A 17,367-nucleotide genomic window follows, 5' to 3' on the forward strand; every position below is an offset into this window, starting at 1 on the left:
TTGACGCGCATCAATTTTAGGTTTTGAGTCTTACTGCTACACGTGCACGGCTCACACACACATCGAAATGAGCGAAACGGCGAAATTATGAGTAAACTGACACGACTTGATAATTGAGCTTATTTTTATTGCTATGTTTTTTTAACTTTACTTTGATTTGTAAAGTTTGTAACGTTGAATGGTCACAAAAGTAGATACCATTTATCTAATTTCATTGGACAGTGATTGTTTGGTAAACAAGTACTTGCCAAAGTGTACTTCGAAGACTGGTAATGGAACTCATAGACGAGTGGAGCTAGGTGTGCTGAGTTTGGGCTCGTTTTGTTAGTAATGTTAAGACCTTACCTCCGGACTTGATGGAGTGACCTGCAGGTGTACTTCGAAGACTGCTACTGGAACTATTATACGAGTAGAGCTAGGTGTGCCGAGCTTAGGCTCATTTTGTTAGTTATGTTGAGACCTTACCTCCGGACTTGATGGAGTGACCTGCAGGTGTACTTCGGTGTATACACGCGACATGCGCTACACAGACCAAAAAGTTTGAGACGATGTAATAAAAGTTTCACTCAAAACGAGCCCAAACTCGGCACACCTAGCTCTACTCGTCTATTAGTTCCAGTAGCAGTCTTCGAAGTACACCTGCAGGCCACTCCATCAAGTCCGGAGGTAAGGTCTCAACGTAACTAACAAAACGAGCCCAAACTCGTCACACCTAGCTCTACTCGTCTATTAGTTCCAGTAGCAGTCTTCGAAGTACACCTGCAGGTCACTCCATCAAGTCCGGAGGTAAGGTCTCAACGTAACTAACAAAAAGAGCCCAAACTCGGCACACCTAGCTCTACTCATCTATTAGTTCCAGTAGCAGTCTTCGAAGTACACCTGCTGGTCACTCCATCAAGTCCGGAGGTAAGGTAAGGACATAACTAACAAAACGAGCCCAAACTCGGTACATCTAGCTCTACTCGTCTATGAGTTCCAGTAGCAGTCTTCGAAGTACACGTCAGGTCACTCCATCAAGTTAGAAACTAAAATATATGAAATTTATAATCCCCTAAGTATGAAAAACTATAAATAAAATCTTTCCTTGGTGTGCCTTGGTTGTCGGTGCAGAATGCGTCAATGATCAGGTTTATTAGGTCAAATATTTTGTATACGTACAGCGATCTTTTCGTAAACGAGGAGCTGCCTACGAGCGTCACAGCGTCTACTCACAAAGGCGTCCGAGCGCTAAATTACTAAAATATTTCATTACAAATTTTTGTACAATAAATCAAGATAGTGACAAATAAAATAACCCTTATTTCCATGCAATAAGTATCACGCGATACAGTTAAATATGTGAAAAAATAAGATTTGATTTTAATTTTTTTCTCAGCTTATTTGTAACATTTTGATAGTTTTAGTTCCTACCTTTTTGAGTTGGACATGTCTGCTTAAGGTCTGCTTACTTAAAATATTTTTAAATAAGTAAATTTATTTTATTAAATAATAGAAAAATGCTTCTATATTCAGCACGATATTGTCAATTTTGTGTGAAGAGGCAACGGAAATTATTTTTTACAATATTATAAACCAAAATTTTCGATTAAATAATTCCTACCATTTAAAGATTAAGGAGTAATCTATCTATGGTAATTATTAGTCAAATTTGGTATTGTATTATTTTGCCGCAAAATGCATCGAAAAACTGCTTATTTTTGTCTGATTCGTCAGACGCGTCCTTAAAATGTCCTAAGACACAATCTAAACTGCTAATCAACTATTATATTCTATAGGTATGTATGGTCGCAGTATTTTTATATTAATTAAAGAGTTCGCATAATTCACACAACTCAGAAAAACGTACAACTATAAGATTTTAATTTCTAGTCAGCTATCACCAAAAATCACGTCGGATAAGGTGAATAAAACTAACGTTCGACACTAACTAAAAAGCTGTTCAGTGGCTCTTTCGATTTCCCAATCGAATGTGGAGAGAGCGACTCTCGCTTGGTGTTCCTCGACGCCCATTTCTAAGAGAAGTTGCACCTTCTGATTGAACTCCCAGATGGTGACCGGACCGCCGGCGTACACGTTGGTCCAGTGTCTCGCCGTCAGCGAGAACAGCTGCTGGTTATCCTTGTATTGCTTAGCCACGACCGCGTCCTGCGGGTCGTTCGGCTCGGCCGCCGCGAGCAGCGCTTGTATGGACAGAAGTACTGTTCTTAGTGTGAGGGCCGCCGCCCATTGGTCCTTAAGTATATCTAAGCAAATAGCACCGGTCACTGACGATACATTCGGATGCCAAATTTTAGTTATGAAACGTATCTGAAGAAGAAGAACATACGGTTATTTCGACAATTTTAATTGCAAACTGATAAATTCAACGGATATAGATTACCTTTGGTGGATTAAATGGATATGTTTCGGGCACTTTAATTTCAAGTTTAAACACTCCACCTTCGTAAGGGGTATCCGGTGGGCCAGAAATTTCACCGAGGAGCTCTGTCCAACTTTCATTTACCAATTCGAGTTTTAACGTGCCCTCTTCCACCTATAAAAAATAAAAATATATACTTACATACATATTACAAATTAAAAAAATATATATAATATTAATTCGATATTTTATTTTCGTACTGAAATGAAAACAAAAACGTAGGTAAATCTTATGTTGGGTTATTTTTAATGGTAATAACGAGTTTTTTTGCGAGTTAATGATGAAAAGCTTGGTCACAATGATTAAGTTTACAAATGAAATGCTCGGTAACGAGAAATATCACGTGCTATGAATAAATTGCATATCTGCGCCATTGCTTTTCACTAAACTCAGACTAACGAACGACTTAGACTAACCACTAAACTTATTTTAATTGGATTCAGCAAGGTAGAGTATACGGTACTTCTTTACGGTTAGTTGTCCAAATTATTATTAGTGAAATTCTAGAACTGTGTACCTTATTTGTTTAAAATAACCTACTATGCTTCTTCTGATGTTTAGCACCTTTAAAAATATGCATCTAATCACTAATGCCGACAGTTCGCATTTAGAATATTTAAAATTAACATATATTATACTTACCTACGTATATGTCGCCGAAAATAATGTTATAGAGGATTAAACATAATAGAGGATGAAAAGGTTCATGATAATCTATATGTATTATTGAACTCGGCCTCAGCATCTCTATTTTTATAATATTATGTAGTTGAAATGTACCGTTGCAAAAATTTAAAAACCAGCTTCAAATTCTTAGGGCGTCTGACAAAAGACGTATAAATTGAAAGCACCCTTAGAACTAAACCAAATTTTAATGAGACCTCATGACAGGCATCAGCTTTCAAGTAGTAGAAACTATAAAATTCGGAGATAATAGAGTACATTCTTTTTTAAGTCAGTTAAAAAATAAGATGCCACAGAAAAGTACTATTGAAAGGTATATCATATCGAACCACTTAACCGCGAATTGAACTTTAACATGGGTTTATTGAAGAAACGACACAACTTGCTATAATAAATCAATATACCTAGAATTATTGATGGCAATGATCACCATTGCTCGTTAGAAGTATAGCTTAGAATACGAGAGAAATATATCCTAACGTTTAGAAACCTCTTAATAATTTCACAGCACCATGAAAATTGTAAACTCTGGCAAAAAGTAAACTGTTGCAACTAGCAAGGTTACTTTGAAAAGTTATTAAGCGATTACAGGTGAGTGTTGATATAATTCTGCAGGGAACGGCCATTTATTTGATGAAGTTAAAGTTAGTCTTTGCTCTAATGAATACGGCTACTTTGAAACTAGTTGCTTTGAAAGAAGACTTATAAGATACAAGCTGCTCGCCCCGCCTCCGCCGGGTATTCAGTCCTTTTTCGTATTTTTTCAAGAGGAGACGGATCAATCAAACAATATAATTATTAACGAACGTTCAGTCTTCAAGTTATAAATCGTGGCACAAATACTTTATTTTGTATATATGTTACCGGAAATGTATGTAATCCGTCATTGTATACAATTCCTAGGAAATGTATATAATTCCTATAATCGTACGGAAATGTGTGAAATAAATTATTTTATACACATTTCCTAGGAAATCTATACATTTCCTAAATAGCTATCGGAAATGTAAAACATTTAAGATATTGATATGTCGCAAGCAAGTTGTATATAATCCGGCCGTTTACAAACGGTCGGCATTTTGTAGTAACTATGCCGATAATTCGTAATCAGAAATTTTTGGTTTGGATAAGGGGGTGGGTTAGGTTAGGTTCGTGTTTTTTAAAACTACACAGAAATAGGAGCCCCACGAAGTGGGGCTCCGTCGGCTCGCGACCGTCTTTTTGTAGAATTTCGGAAAAAGACGAATTCTCGGCATATTAAAACAGCTAGCCGTAATGTAATACGGCGGATTGTACAATCTTACAGAAAGCATTTACTTTACACATTTCCTAATACGATATTGGAATTGTATACAATTCCTAGGAAGATTATACATTTCCTAGGATATGCATGCATTAAATAGTTTTTTAAACAATATTTTATACATTTCCTAAATGGTATCGGAATTGTACACATTTCCTAGGAATTGTATACAATTCCTTGATTTCATACATTTCCGGTAAAATATATAACGCTCAGACCAAATTACTTATCACGGTATAGGAGGCACAAAGCGTTTTAACATTAAAAAAGTATGTATCGAAATAAACCAGAAAATCGGCAGTGAAATGATCCTCTTAATTGTGACGTAATATAGTGCTCCTAGTTAAACTAAATAAGATAGGTATTTCAGATATTTTTCATTTATTACCGTCGACGTTAACAATTATTAGTACTTTTTCGTCCATGGATACATTTTTGCGTTTGCTTAGGTATAAGAAATTAGTAGATTGTTTTAAATTTAAGTTTTTTAAATTAAAAATGATCTATATATATATAAATAAAACCTCTCTTCCTCGGTCACGGCCTCACGCGTGAACAGGTGGACCGATTTGGATAATTATTTTTTTATTATATTCCTTGTAGTACAAGGATGGTTTATGCAGAGAAAAGGTAAATATGTACCACGGGCGAAGCCGGGTCGGACCTCTGGTATTTATAATCATAAAAGGACATCAGAAAATACATTTTACATGCATTTAATAATACTTATGTGACCTTTGTTATCTCTATGACTCCTCACACTGTAGAATACATTGCCCTACTTAAACATAAGAGCAAATAGTGATTTATTTGATTTATAAGCCCGGAAAAAATAAATATTTGGTTCAAAAATTATTAATTTGTGTCATTAAGTTCTTGTCACAGTTTTAAATTAATTACTCTGAAAACTCTCTATCATTTTTTGTGTTGATATGGTAGGTCTGATTATAATATGTTAAAAATTATTCTTATACATAGTAGGTAACATATTACCATTTTGGCAGAAAAATATTTCCTGGGTTAGGTAATAACTCTTTAATTTTGAACTAACAAAAATATGCAATAAATACACTCACTATTTTCCACATATTCTCGTGTTCCACTTTTTGTATTTTTTTTAATGTCATGTTAGCAAGCAAAGGGACAGGTGAGCCACCTGATGGTAAGTGGTCACCACCGCCCATAAACACTTGCAACACTAGAAGTGTTGCAAGTGCTCTGCCGGCCTTTTATGGACAAATAAGCTCTTTTCTTGAAGGCCCCAATGTCGTAGTTGTTCGGGAACACAGTTCCACAGTTCCACAGTTTCACCGTATGCGGAAGGAAGTTGCGGTTGAAGCGGACAGTGGTGGAGCGCCAACCATCCAGTTGGTGCGGATGGAACTGGTTTTTACGGCGAGTGGTCCGGTGGTGGAACTGTGCGGCTGGTAGTAGGTGGAACAATTCCTCAGAGCATTGAAAGTCTTTGGAATTTTTAAGTTGTGAAGTGACACAGAATTAAAAAAAAATACTATTCATAAAGACTGTTAATTTTAAATGAATACATACAATATGAGCTTTGTGTTTGATAAATATAAACAAAATTTTAATGATGCATGATTTAAAAATAACTGTTTTCTCAAGTGTTTATAGGTATTGATATGATGCCAAGATGTTATTTTTTTTGTTTGTCTGTATGTTTATCTTTGGAATGAATCAATAATAATATTACTTTCACTTTAAAATGCTATAGAAATTTTTAGGCCAACAAGTTGATGACATGTTATTTACTAAAAACTTAGAATTTCATTAATAAAAACTGTACCCAATGGTTTTGTGTCCATGTGAGCGGAAATATACTTCAATAGATTTTGACCATTTTTATTGTATTTATGACTGTATGTTAATAAAAAAATATAATTTATGAGAGGGTATGGAGCAGGTGCATTATATATGTATATGTTACCGGAAATGTATGTAATCCGTCATTATATACAATTCCTAGGAAATGTATGTAATGCCTAAAATCGCACGGAAATGTGTGAAAAAAAATATTTTATACACCTTGCCTAGGAAATCCATACATTTCCTAAATAACAATCGGAAATGTAAAACATCTAAGATATTGGAAGGTACGCGGGTCGATGGGGGGAGGGCCGAAAATTCGTAATCAGAATTTTTGGTTTGGATAAGGGGGTGGGTTAGGTTATGTTCGTTTTTTTTAAAACTAGATAGAAATAGGAGCCCCACTTCGTGGGGCTCCGTCGGCTCTAGACCTCCTTTTGTAGAATTTTGGAAAAAGACTAAATTCGGCAAATTACAAAATGCCGGCCGTTTGTAATACGGCGGATTATACAATCCGACTGGGAAGTGTACAAGGGGACAGCGGGACGAGGGGACTGATTACTAACCAAATGAAAATTTGATTTGATTGAATATAAGTTGATTTAAGAAATGTTAATTAGTAAGATAATATGAACATATTATTATTATTTTACGGTAAGACCCGATACAGTGTTTTATTACAAAATCATTTATTTTATACATTTCCTAATATGATATTGGAATTGTATACAATTCCTTGATATCATACATTTCCGGTAACATATACATCTGTTTCATTGATCAATTTTCTTTGGGACAAGTAGGTGATCAGCCTTCTGTCTCCTGCCCGACCGAGACCTGTTCATGTTATCTCCAGAGGGGATCACGTTGAAATGTCAATTGTCAACCAACCAAACAACCTCAGATTCAGACAGTAACTCTAGATTTGTCTTATTACCTTCCCTGGAGCATCAAACTTCATTATGGATAATATATCTTCATATATTCATATAGATGGATTCCAATATTATTATTCCCTCCTGAAAGGCTTGTGTGCCTGAAGTGCACGTGTAATGTATGTGCAAGTGTAATGTATATGGAACGTATATATCATGGTGAAGATGTTTTTATTAATTTAGAGATAAAAAGACTTCTCTTTAAGCTTTTTGGCCATTGGCAAAATAAATTATTCTCTCTTTCAAGATTTGCTGTCACACCCAAAATGAAATGGGTGTAGGTACATTTGTCTTAATAGTTTATATAAATTCATAAAAATTAAGACAAGTACTATACAACATGACTTTATTGCAGGAATGTTGTTTTTTATCCCAACACTTCCCAAGATGTTAATATTTTCAAATTAGAATATATAAAAATAAAAATACATAACCCATAAATGATAGGGATTAAACATAACAAAGAGGCATAATATGATAATTATAATTATTATAAAGATAAATAGGTAGGTACACATTAAAGCCAAAGAAAATTCAATATTTCATGTAACTAATTAACCATACTATAAAACATGACTCATCAAAAATATAAATTTATCCATCTCAGGTAGGTATATTTTGGGAACAAAGCAATGCGAAAATGTCTATACAATTTTTACATACCTTCTCAATGCTTACATCCAAATCAAAAAGAAAGCATTATTACCTACAATAATGTACCAATTTAAGTGGTTATTTTAAAATTATTAACTTTGAACTTACTTCGTAATTTAATACAAGTTAAGTTAATGATATAATTTTTTTGATTTAATTTAACTCTTAAAAGTTATTACATAATTTATGTACTAATTGAAACATCATGAGAACTTATAAAACAAAAAGAAATTGAAGAATTAAGAACATGCTGAATCATCCACTAAGCAAATAAATTTACGTGACATAGAATGTATAAACAAAAATCTACAGAAGAAAGAACGTTCGCCAAATTATACGTAGGTGCATTTATAATCATATATTTTAGTTCATATGACATTGTTAGTAAAATGCAAGTTATCTTCTAACAAGTTGTGAATACCTACATGAAAATAATAAGTAATCCAAAACTTACCTCTTCACTTTTCACGACCTCCTTGATTTCTCTTTTAATACGTTTCGCGGCTATATTTGCCATGTTTTATTATAATTTACTAAAACAATACAGATGAAAAACAGCGAGCCAGACGACTCAATTGCAATTTTTTTCGTTTAGTGAAACCTATCACGAAGTCACAGACATCACAGAGCATGAGAGCAAGTAATATAGGATAAAAACCAAAATACCTAGGTAGGTATATAGGTACCTAATGTTTCCAAGATTCAAGAGATTATAGAAATGTCAAGTCTGTATTGCTATCTTAGAAATCTTTCCACCAAATTAAGTAGAAAAAAAATATTTTGAAGCTTAAAAATAAAAGACCAAAAACTTGGTTTTTTGAATTTTTCAACTAAATTTTGAAGTTATGTGAAAAAATTGTGAATACAAAAGATGATGATGATCTTTTTATTACCTACAACTTTGCCATTGAACTTTTTTCCGTAAGACTTGTAGTTTTGTCGGAAATCGAGATAAACCATTTTTTTCTCTTAAAAGCTCCCCCCTCCCACTTCCCGAACTCAGATTGACCGTAATTTATTTTTCCTTTTATTTTCATCATATTCCCCTCCTTTTCTAATGGGTTTCATATTACAATAGTATAGAGCGAGTGTATTGCACAAATTGCATAGTGCGCATCGTAGGCAGATGAGCTATAGATACTATATAGATGTGTGTGTGACGAATAGGGATGGGTAGGTATCAATTGCGTGTTGAACTATCGATAAGTTATGTAAATAAATATGTATCATAAGTAAATTTTATGTTCAATAAGTTATTAAAGGAAAAATATATGAATAAAGTATAAATATGTAATTTTAAATTTGTTTACCAACTGAATAAAGTTTGTTTATTCCATTTGAATATTAAATATTATATAAGAAATTTTCTTGTATTAATTATAAGTACTTTAAAAAAATATGTTTAATTGGAATATCAGAAAAACGTGAGTACTTTTTAAATAGGTAATAAATCAAACAATAATAATAATGTTTTAAAAATGGTAAAAAATATTAAGGAATAATTAATAAATTAAAATGATAATATAATAAATAATATTAATATTTTTTTTATTTAATTTTATCCATTCTACTATCAAAATCTTCAAAATCAATTTAGCGATTCAGAAAATATATCGTAACATTACATAGGTACTATAATACAGTCGCATTCATAATAATATAAGAAAGTGTATCATACAAAACACACCACAAATTTATTTATAATACATTTTTAAAAGAGTTTTAATAATTTTAAAGTTAAAATAATAATTTGATAAAATTTAGTGCTTCTAGTAAACTTTATATCGAGTAGGTACAGCGTTGGTCAGTTCACATCACTACGATCACGTGGCGGTAGTGAGGCGCGCGAGAAGCGCGCGAGCGAGCCTGCGCGTGTCCGCCTCCCACCTCCCCTTCACCCCCGCGATGCTAAATTTATTTTCATAAAAATAAGTATAACAATCGACTTACTGATGAAATGTAATAGTGGATTCCAATTTTGTGTATTTTCTAGTATCGTTTTTGCAAGATAGAACTGCACATTTCACCATGTTTATTCGTAAATATGAAAAAAAATCCAGAGCAACGCACTTCGTGAGCACTCAACCACGACTGCGAGCGCTCGCGGCGGGAGCGTCGTGTTGTTCCCACCTGTGCCTACTGTTCCCACTTGGTTGTTCGCACTCTATAGATAGTATATATACTCTAAGGTTTCATCCGACTGCGATTTTTTTTTTGTTTCAAAAATTATCTACTCTAGTCACAGACTCTAGTCTATATAGTCTTGTCCAACCATTTAGAATTAAAACACAGAATTAAAAAATAGTGCAATGAATATTTTAATCCAGTCCTGAAAACAAGCAAAATAATTAGATAAAACGCATTTTTATGAAATGTGATCGTTAGAAATCATTTTTTATTGTAGAGTAGAGTAAATATTTTAATAATTTTTGAAATGTTGTGATCAGATTTTCAGTCTTAATGTGATCATAAATGAAATTAATAATCTATATCACCATTCGTTCTCTGATACATAGATAGTAGACAATGTTTCTGAATCTACTCAATCGTTCGCAACTACAGCTCACCGACTCACCGTTCGCTGCTTCATTCGTTCTTTAATATTAGATGACTTCAGACCGAACTCTGCAACTTTATTGGGAGCTTTGTGCTATGGTCGATTAGTTAAAGCTCCTCCAAAATTGTGTTTGGCACTTCTGTTAAATTATTCCATTAATTGTAAATAAACATATATCTGAAATGGTATTATATGAACGGTAAAAAGTGTTACACGTCGCTAAGTGTTATAATAATTTTGGAATGGGCTGTGATCTTAAAAGTGCGAGGACAAAGTTATGCTAATTTACTCCCCATGTTACCGGGTTTCACCTATGTACCTGGCGTTAGAAGGTGAGTGGTATGGTGAATGCTTATTATGATAAAGTGGTAAATATTAGCGTGTTGCTGGAGTAAACCTTAATATATATTTTTATGGTGTTGTATTTATTGCCTTTGTTACAAACATCACTTGCCTAAACGTAAATAAATTATAGGGAAAGCAATCAACGGCCCTTCTGTTCCCTTTGCTTACTCCCAACACGAACGCTGATGGATATACTGCATTTATTTACAATTTCGTTGGTTTGGAATAAAGAAATGAAATATTTTTAAGTTGACTTTTATTTATAAAATGTATTTCTCGATTTGGTAATAAATCGTTCTCAAAACATTATAAATAAACAATAATTTTATACCTCTATTGTACCTATATATCCTTAATATAAATATAAAATATTGCACTAGGTATATTACAAAGATTTGTTTTTTTTGTTTTTAATTTGTATATTTTGGATAGACATCAGATATGTTTTTTTAGCATAAGGTTTTTCTATGGTATTAAAAGATATTATTAAAAAAATGTACTCTAGTTAAATCTATAATGGAAAAATGTGTAATACTTTAATTAAATAATTCTTTACAAGAGTCCTTATGTAGTATATGTATTGAACTGTATATTTTCCATGAGACACAATAAAAATCATCATACAAGAACAATAAGCAAAAGGTTACTGAACTAAATACTATCGACTGTTGCAACAATAACTAAGATCCCATTTCTGATTAGTCATTTGTGTAATGTAGCTGGCAATATCTTCAATTGAAGATGTTTAATTTAATCTTTGTTGTCCATACTTATGTATGTTAATTTATTGTATCTGATTCCTTGTCACATCAATCTATTCTTTCTATTGTATAAGTGGTATTAATTGTAATGTGATCTAGCTCAATCTGATTTGATTATATATCTCTGGACTGTACTGGACTGTAATCGTAAGAACATATTTTTTCAATCACTACTTAAAAACATATTATTTCTGCCTAACTTTTATTTATAACATAATAGACTTAACGGTTTTCTAACCTATTAGATCCATTTTAGATTGTATCTCATTCATAAACATTGTATTTTATCCTCAAAGACTGACATAACATCCCGGAAAATTCAAATTAACTATAAGAAAAACATGTTGTAATTATTTCATATAGGTAAGAAAATTATATTTAAGATAGATTTGGTATAAGGGATAAACATAGAGAGTAACGTTAAGTTAACTGGGCAAACTTCAATCTTTGAAACTCTTGCTAGATTCTAATAGAAATAGTAATCTTTCTCGATAATAACAAATGTGCAGACAAAATTAAAATAACTCTACTAATTCTTTAAATTTAGTTAAATAATTACAATAATGTTCAAAAAGTTGAAATAATCATATTATGTATTTTTAATTAGTCAAGGTATATATAATTTTCCTATCCATCCAAGGAAACCATCTCTTCTGCTTTGGTGTATGGTTTTCTATACAAACATACATAATAAGTTAATAACATTCTTACATACTCGAGTATGTAAGAATGTTATTAACTTATTATATTTAGTATTTATAAATTTAGTATTTTTTAATAATATTATAGACTCGAGTCTATAATATTATTAAAAAATACTAAATTGTATAAGAACATATAAGAGGGTACATAGGACACATAATATTATATGTTCATGTATTATAACATTTGTTGTGTTTAATTGAACGCAACACATTACTTGTCTCTAAAAATATAGGATCCATTTCACAAATGCAACAATATTTTTTTGCAAATAAAGTAGGAAATAGAAGCTTTAAGCTACCAAGATGTAGGATGAGATACATTTAAAGCAATAACTTCTTAAACTTTAAAATAATACAGACAATACTAAAAATTGATGTACACTATTTGATGTATATTATATGTACATATAACTAGAGACTAGAGAAATATCTTTGTCAAAATAATTTCCATAATTATTATATGTACCTACACACTTAATAATTTCGTTGAACGAACCTATACCTTTATTCACTGACCACGGGTCCTACTAGATAATAATAATAATAGTTTAAAAAAAACTAAAAAACACGCTTTTTATAGAAAACCGAACTAAAAAATACAAAATATTATCAAATTAGTGTATTGTCATCGGTCCTCAATAAATCTATAAAGTTTGAACGAAATCTGGCCGTTTAAAGTGGGTCAAAATCGCGCCCAAAGAAGTCGGTTATAAACATACAGGTGAAGCTAATATAAAGCGTGTAAAAACCGGCCAAGTGCGAGTCGGACTCGCGCAACGAGTTCCGAACAAAACTATTTTTTATTAATATATAAAGTGAAGTCCCGTGTCCTCAAGTGGAGTAAGGGGCAGATGCATTATGCATACATCTGTTTCACTGATCGATTTTCTTTACGGACAAGTAGGTGATCGGTCTTCTGTGTCCTGCCAGATCGAGACATTTTTGACCACTGTACCAAAGAGGACTTTATCATAATTGTTTATGAAAAAAAAAATCATAATTATAGGTCAAGTAGAAAACGCAGAATTGTGAAAAATTAGAGGTTACTTCGTGATTTTTTTTATCAAGTCAATTTTAATATTTTATGTTTTTGATCAAACAGAATCCTCGAAAATATCATCTTGTTTGATATTGTAATATATATTTGATTTATTAGATTTGGTCTGGAATATTACACGTACCATCAACAAGAAGATTGGTAATTTTGCTTTATACCCACTCTCAAGGAGTTCGTATTCACCTGTTAAAGCAATGTAAACCACTAATTGACAATATTGTTATCGCATCTCCGAGGGCGTTCACGTGGGAGCCGGTAATACGCGTGTTTGCCCACATTCTCCTAATTATTCCCGAATAAAAAGTATCCCACATTTTTCCTTAAAACCCCCTCCAAGATCAAATGAAAATCGATTCAAAAAAATTCCGACCATTAACATAAAGCCGTGGAAAAAAAGTTTCAGTATCGTGAAACCAGCCTTCGAGAGAACACGGTTCTTTTTAAAATCACGGACCAAAACTTTATTTATATTAAATATAGTATATGAGATTGAGAACAATTTACGTGAACGCGGCAAGCGTCACCTGATTGTAAGTGGTTTTCGTTGCATGTTAGCATCCACTATGCTTAGTTGCAGATAGGAATAGTTCTACTGGTAGTATCGAGGTGAAGCTGAGTTTCCAGACTTAAATAACTAATAACTTACATCTTAAAAATATTTTAACATTTCTGAATTATCAGTTTATTTTGTGAGTTTTTTTTTAAATGTACTTCAGCAGTCATTTTTTTATGTTTTTAACATCTCGTTAGAATCTCCATTTGTCTTAGAACCTATTTTTGTCTGGTGCTGTGAAATCTTTTATTTTTGGCTCCTTTATGAATGGCACTATACTATGCCAATTAGATCTTGACTCTGGGCTACACATTTTTTAAAACATCTATTCTATCCATTGTTAGATACCCATTGTCATTCGTTCTTTTGTTTTCTTCTCTTACGAGGTTGAACTTACGTCTTTACAAACGTTGCAACAAGGGGCTTCCGCTTTGTTTATTCTATATTTGTTGTAATAGCATTAATAAGGAGCATTGTAATAAATGCCCAAATCAAATGACATTAGATTCGAGCGTAAGATCGCGACATTATAATAAGGAATGAGTGCACGAGGATTTGAAAGGCTTTGTTGCGAAACCATAAATAAACTGCAAGTGCAGAATGATTCCTGTGTACAGTTCGCCGCTGCCTACATGCATCCTTCCCTCGGTTGTGTAAGCAAACACATAACTCTGACGAGAGCCGCTATGAAGCCTGACTGTAGTGTTAACAAAACGATAGTGTGCACTCCTTATCTGGCACGTAAACGTCGTTACAGGGAACCGAGAACTTGCATCTTTAAGCTAATTGGGTAGCGGGATGTTGACTCGCATATTATTTTGGAAGAATAAATTTCTTTAGTTCAATGTATAAGAAAGGTATAAAAACTGTCTTCGAGACAGGTTTAAAATTAGTTTCATGATAAAGTGCCCATTATTGGTTTTAACCACGTTTTAATATAATGCCAGTCTTGCATTAAATAAAGTGTTTTTGGGTTTGATTAAATTTGCTTTTACCTGTGGTTTTTCATCATTTTCGTAAAGTTTACATTTTACCACATATTCTCGGTTTGCCCCCTACCCGCAGGTATATCACAAAGTAGCCTGTCAGTATTGCCGTGAAAGCGATAGAGGTACTTCGTGTCGATTGATACGGGGACAAAACGACTGGACTTGTACTTTTCAAAGATTGTAAATTTCGATTTTTATTTTCGTTGAAGACTTTTAGAATACATGTACAATCTGCGCTCGGATTAAATCCAGCTAATATTCTTGCATTTATTTTAAAATGTGTTCACCAAACCGGAAGGCTTTGTCTCCGGACATAACATTTTAATATCGGTTCATAGTTACCGCGTGAATAGTATAGAAAGAAAATACACAATGGCACACAAAGTGCTATTAAGTTTTTACTATATCAGTTATATTTAATGCTACGGAAAATATGAGATTGGAACGAGCTGATATGACTTGCGAATTTGCGATAGAAAGAATTGGAGTTGGTTTTGGAGTTTATTGTCTCAAGCGTCACCTAACTAGCCTAATATTGATAAGGATTATAATATGGGTTTGTTACATGTAGGATTTTGTTTCAGACTCGAGGTATCGGAAGAGATGGTGAAGTGATCGCCGCGAGATGGTTCCATGTGTGGTTGCCTTGCTGCTCCTGGTCCGGGCCTGCCACGTGCACGCTCTAGACATTTGTAAGTATTCAGCCGTACCAAGCAATTGCTTACTATTTATCCTAAATAACGAAGCGATAGTTGAACTTAATTAGCGTTTTTGTTGACATGCGTCCGTGTGGTAGACGCGCAACATAAACAAATACCTACTACGCGATCTCTTTTAGCTGATTAACATTACAATTCCAAAAAAGCCTTAAATGTTACAAACGCGGGTGTATTTTTAAAACAAAGCCACACTTTAATATTACTTTATTGATTTTCTTTTCTGTGGAAATCTACATATCCATTAGTTCCATTACATTATATTTTATTCACAAACGCAAAACATTCAATGCGTCCATGGTATTTTATTGAAATGTAGACCACCATATTTTTCTATTTCATTTACTAGGTCGTAATCGAATAATTCTACATTCTTTCTTATAGGTATTTATTTGAACTAATTTTAACATCATAGCTTAGTAACTGAAGTATATTCCAGAAAATATTCGTCTTATTAATGTAAAAAACTTCGAAAGGAGGAGTTTGTTTCTAATTGGGTCTAACTTAAGACACGGGTTATTTTTATTTTGATAGAAAAATTAAACACGTATGCTATCATTGAATATTAATCTTACATAATAAGACAATACAGAGAAGCAGAACAGAGTTTTTACGTTTCCCTATATAAATAAAAACAATTATCTTAACCTGTAGAGTCAGAGCTATGTTTATATTAATTTCTTTCCATCTAAAACTGTTACGCTATCTTTTAAAGAAATAGTTAATAGGCAATGAAAACGTAATAAATTAGTTTTTTTCTATAGAATACAGAGATATAATGAATTGGACGCAATGCTTATTAGAAATATTAGAAGATTCTTAGTGCTTTTCACTAGAAGCTTTTCAGACTTTAACAACATACCTACTCCGTTCTCTTTTTCTCCCTAGTTTAAATACAGCAGTATTTGTTCTAAATTACTTAACAAAAATATGCTTTTGTCAATGTCCAGACGTGGTCCAGACGACGCTGTTATCTTTACGTACTACGAAACAGTAATACAACTCAAATTCATTCTTATAGCCTTTAGCTATTTGATCAAATTAAACAGATCTCGTTTTTCTTCATCGCATTTAACCTTTTTTGTATGTTATCCTTTATATTGTTAATACGTATATTGGAAGATATTGTTACCTACAAGATGCTTTATAAAAGTATATGAAAACTGGCAATTTTCATTAAATTTATGCAAATTGCCAGAGGTAAATTATTATCTAGTAGTTTAACTTGTCTATAAAAAGAAAACATTTCTACAAAAGGTTATTAACTTTCAAAAGTAACTAACTAAATATCATTCCAGTCCATATCTCTCATTCAGTTCTCATCAAAAAATAACCAAACCACGCTCGATATCAAAAACGATCTCGAACGCGCGACTGATTGAATGCAATGACTTTTGAAATACAAAACAATTAGCAACATTGTGCGTGAACTCGAACTAAAACTACGTATCATACAAAATTCAGCTCGCTTTTTCCGTATAAAAGCTTCGAAACGATTATTAACTGTTCCTCTCAATAAAATACACCGTTCATTGGTGGGCTTTATGTAGTGTTATTCGCAACTAATAATATAATAAGACGTAGACGACATTATGTTGCTCGAAAGATCATAGCCAGTGACATCGCTTTCCCGAGTGGGCGGCTATTCTCAATAAGCACTTTGCAACTGTCTAAATAGCTTTCCTAATCGTCGATCAGTTTAATTTATCACATTTCTCCTCAGAGGCAGAACACTCGATTCGACTTTTGATTGTACTTATCAGTTAACAACTCGAGAGTGCTAAAGAATTCCGACTCGCCGTCACATCACCCGGATACTCCTCCCAGAAGTTTTCCAAGTCTTGTAACTTTTCCACTAGACTCGGA

At 32.9% G+C, this 17,367-nt stretch overlaps 2 protein-coding genes across 3 annotated transcripts in view; one reads left to right on the plus strand and one right to left on the minus strand.

The window, feature by feature from the left end:
• Positions 1-1,839: 1,839 nt before the first annotated feature.
• On the minus strand, positions 1,840-8,488 carry LOC123705385 (ubiquitin-conjugating enzyme E2-22 kDa). The gene is made up of 3 exons (XM_045654132.1): positions 8,274-8,488; positions 2,381-2,533; positions 1,840-2,307 (listed from the first exon to the last, which is right to left on the minus strand). Exons 1-3 carry the CDS (start codon positions 8,334-8,336, stop codon positions 1,924-1,926), a joined length of 600 nt encoding a protein of 199 aa, XP_045510088.1. The 5' UTR covers positions 8,337-8,488; the 3' UTR covers positions 1,840-1,923.
• A 1,938-nt stretch (positions 8,489-10,426) lies between these two features.
• Positions 10,427-17,367, plus strand: part of LOC123705224 (discoidin domain-containing receptor 2-like) — a 39,290-nt gene continuing 32,349 nt past the window's right edge. For both annotated transcript variants that reach the window (XM_045653918.1, XM_045653919.1), the window contains exons 1-2: positions 10,427-10,708; positions 15,370-15,477. In XM_045653918.1, the coding sequence (XP_045509874.1) occupies positions 15,411-15,477 (67 nt within the window). In that variant the 5' untranslated portion in view covers positions 10,427-10,708; positions 15,370-15,410. The remainder of the gene's footprint in view (positions 10,709-15,369; positions 15,478-17,367) is intronic.

Source organism: Colias croceus, chromosome Z (assembly GCF_905220415.1).
Source record: "Colias croceus chromosome Z, ilColCroc2.1".
NCBI lineage: Eukaryota > Metazoa > Arthropoda > Insecta > Lepidoptera > Pieridae > Colias > Colias croceus.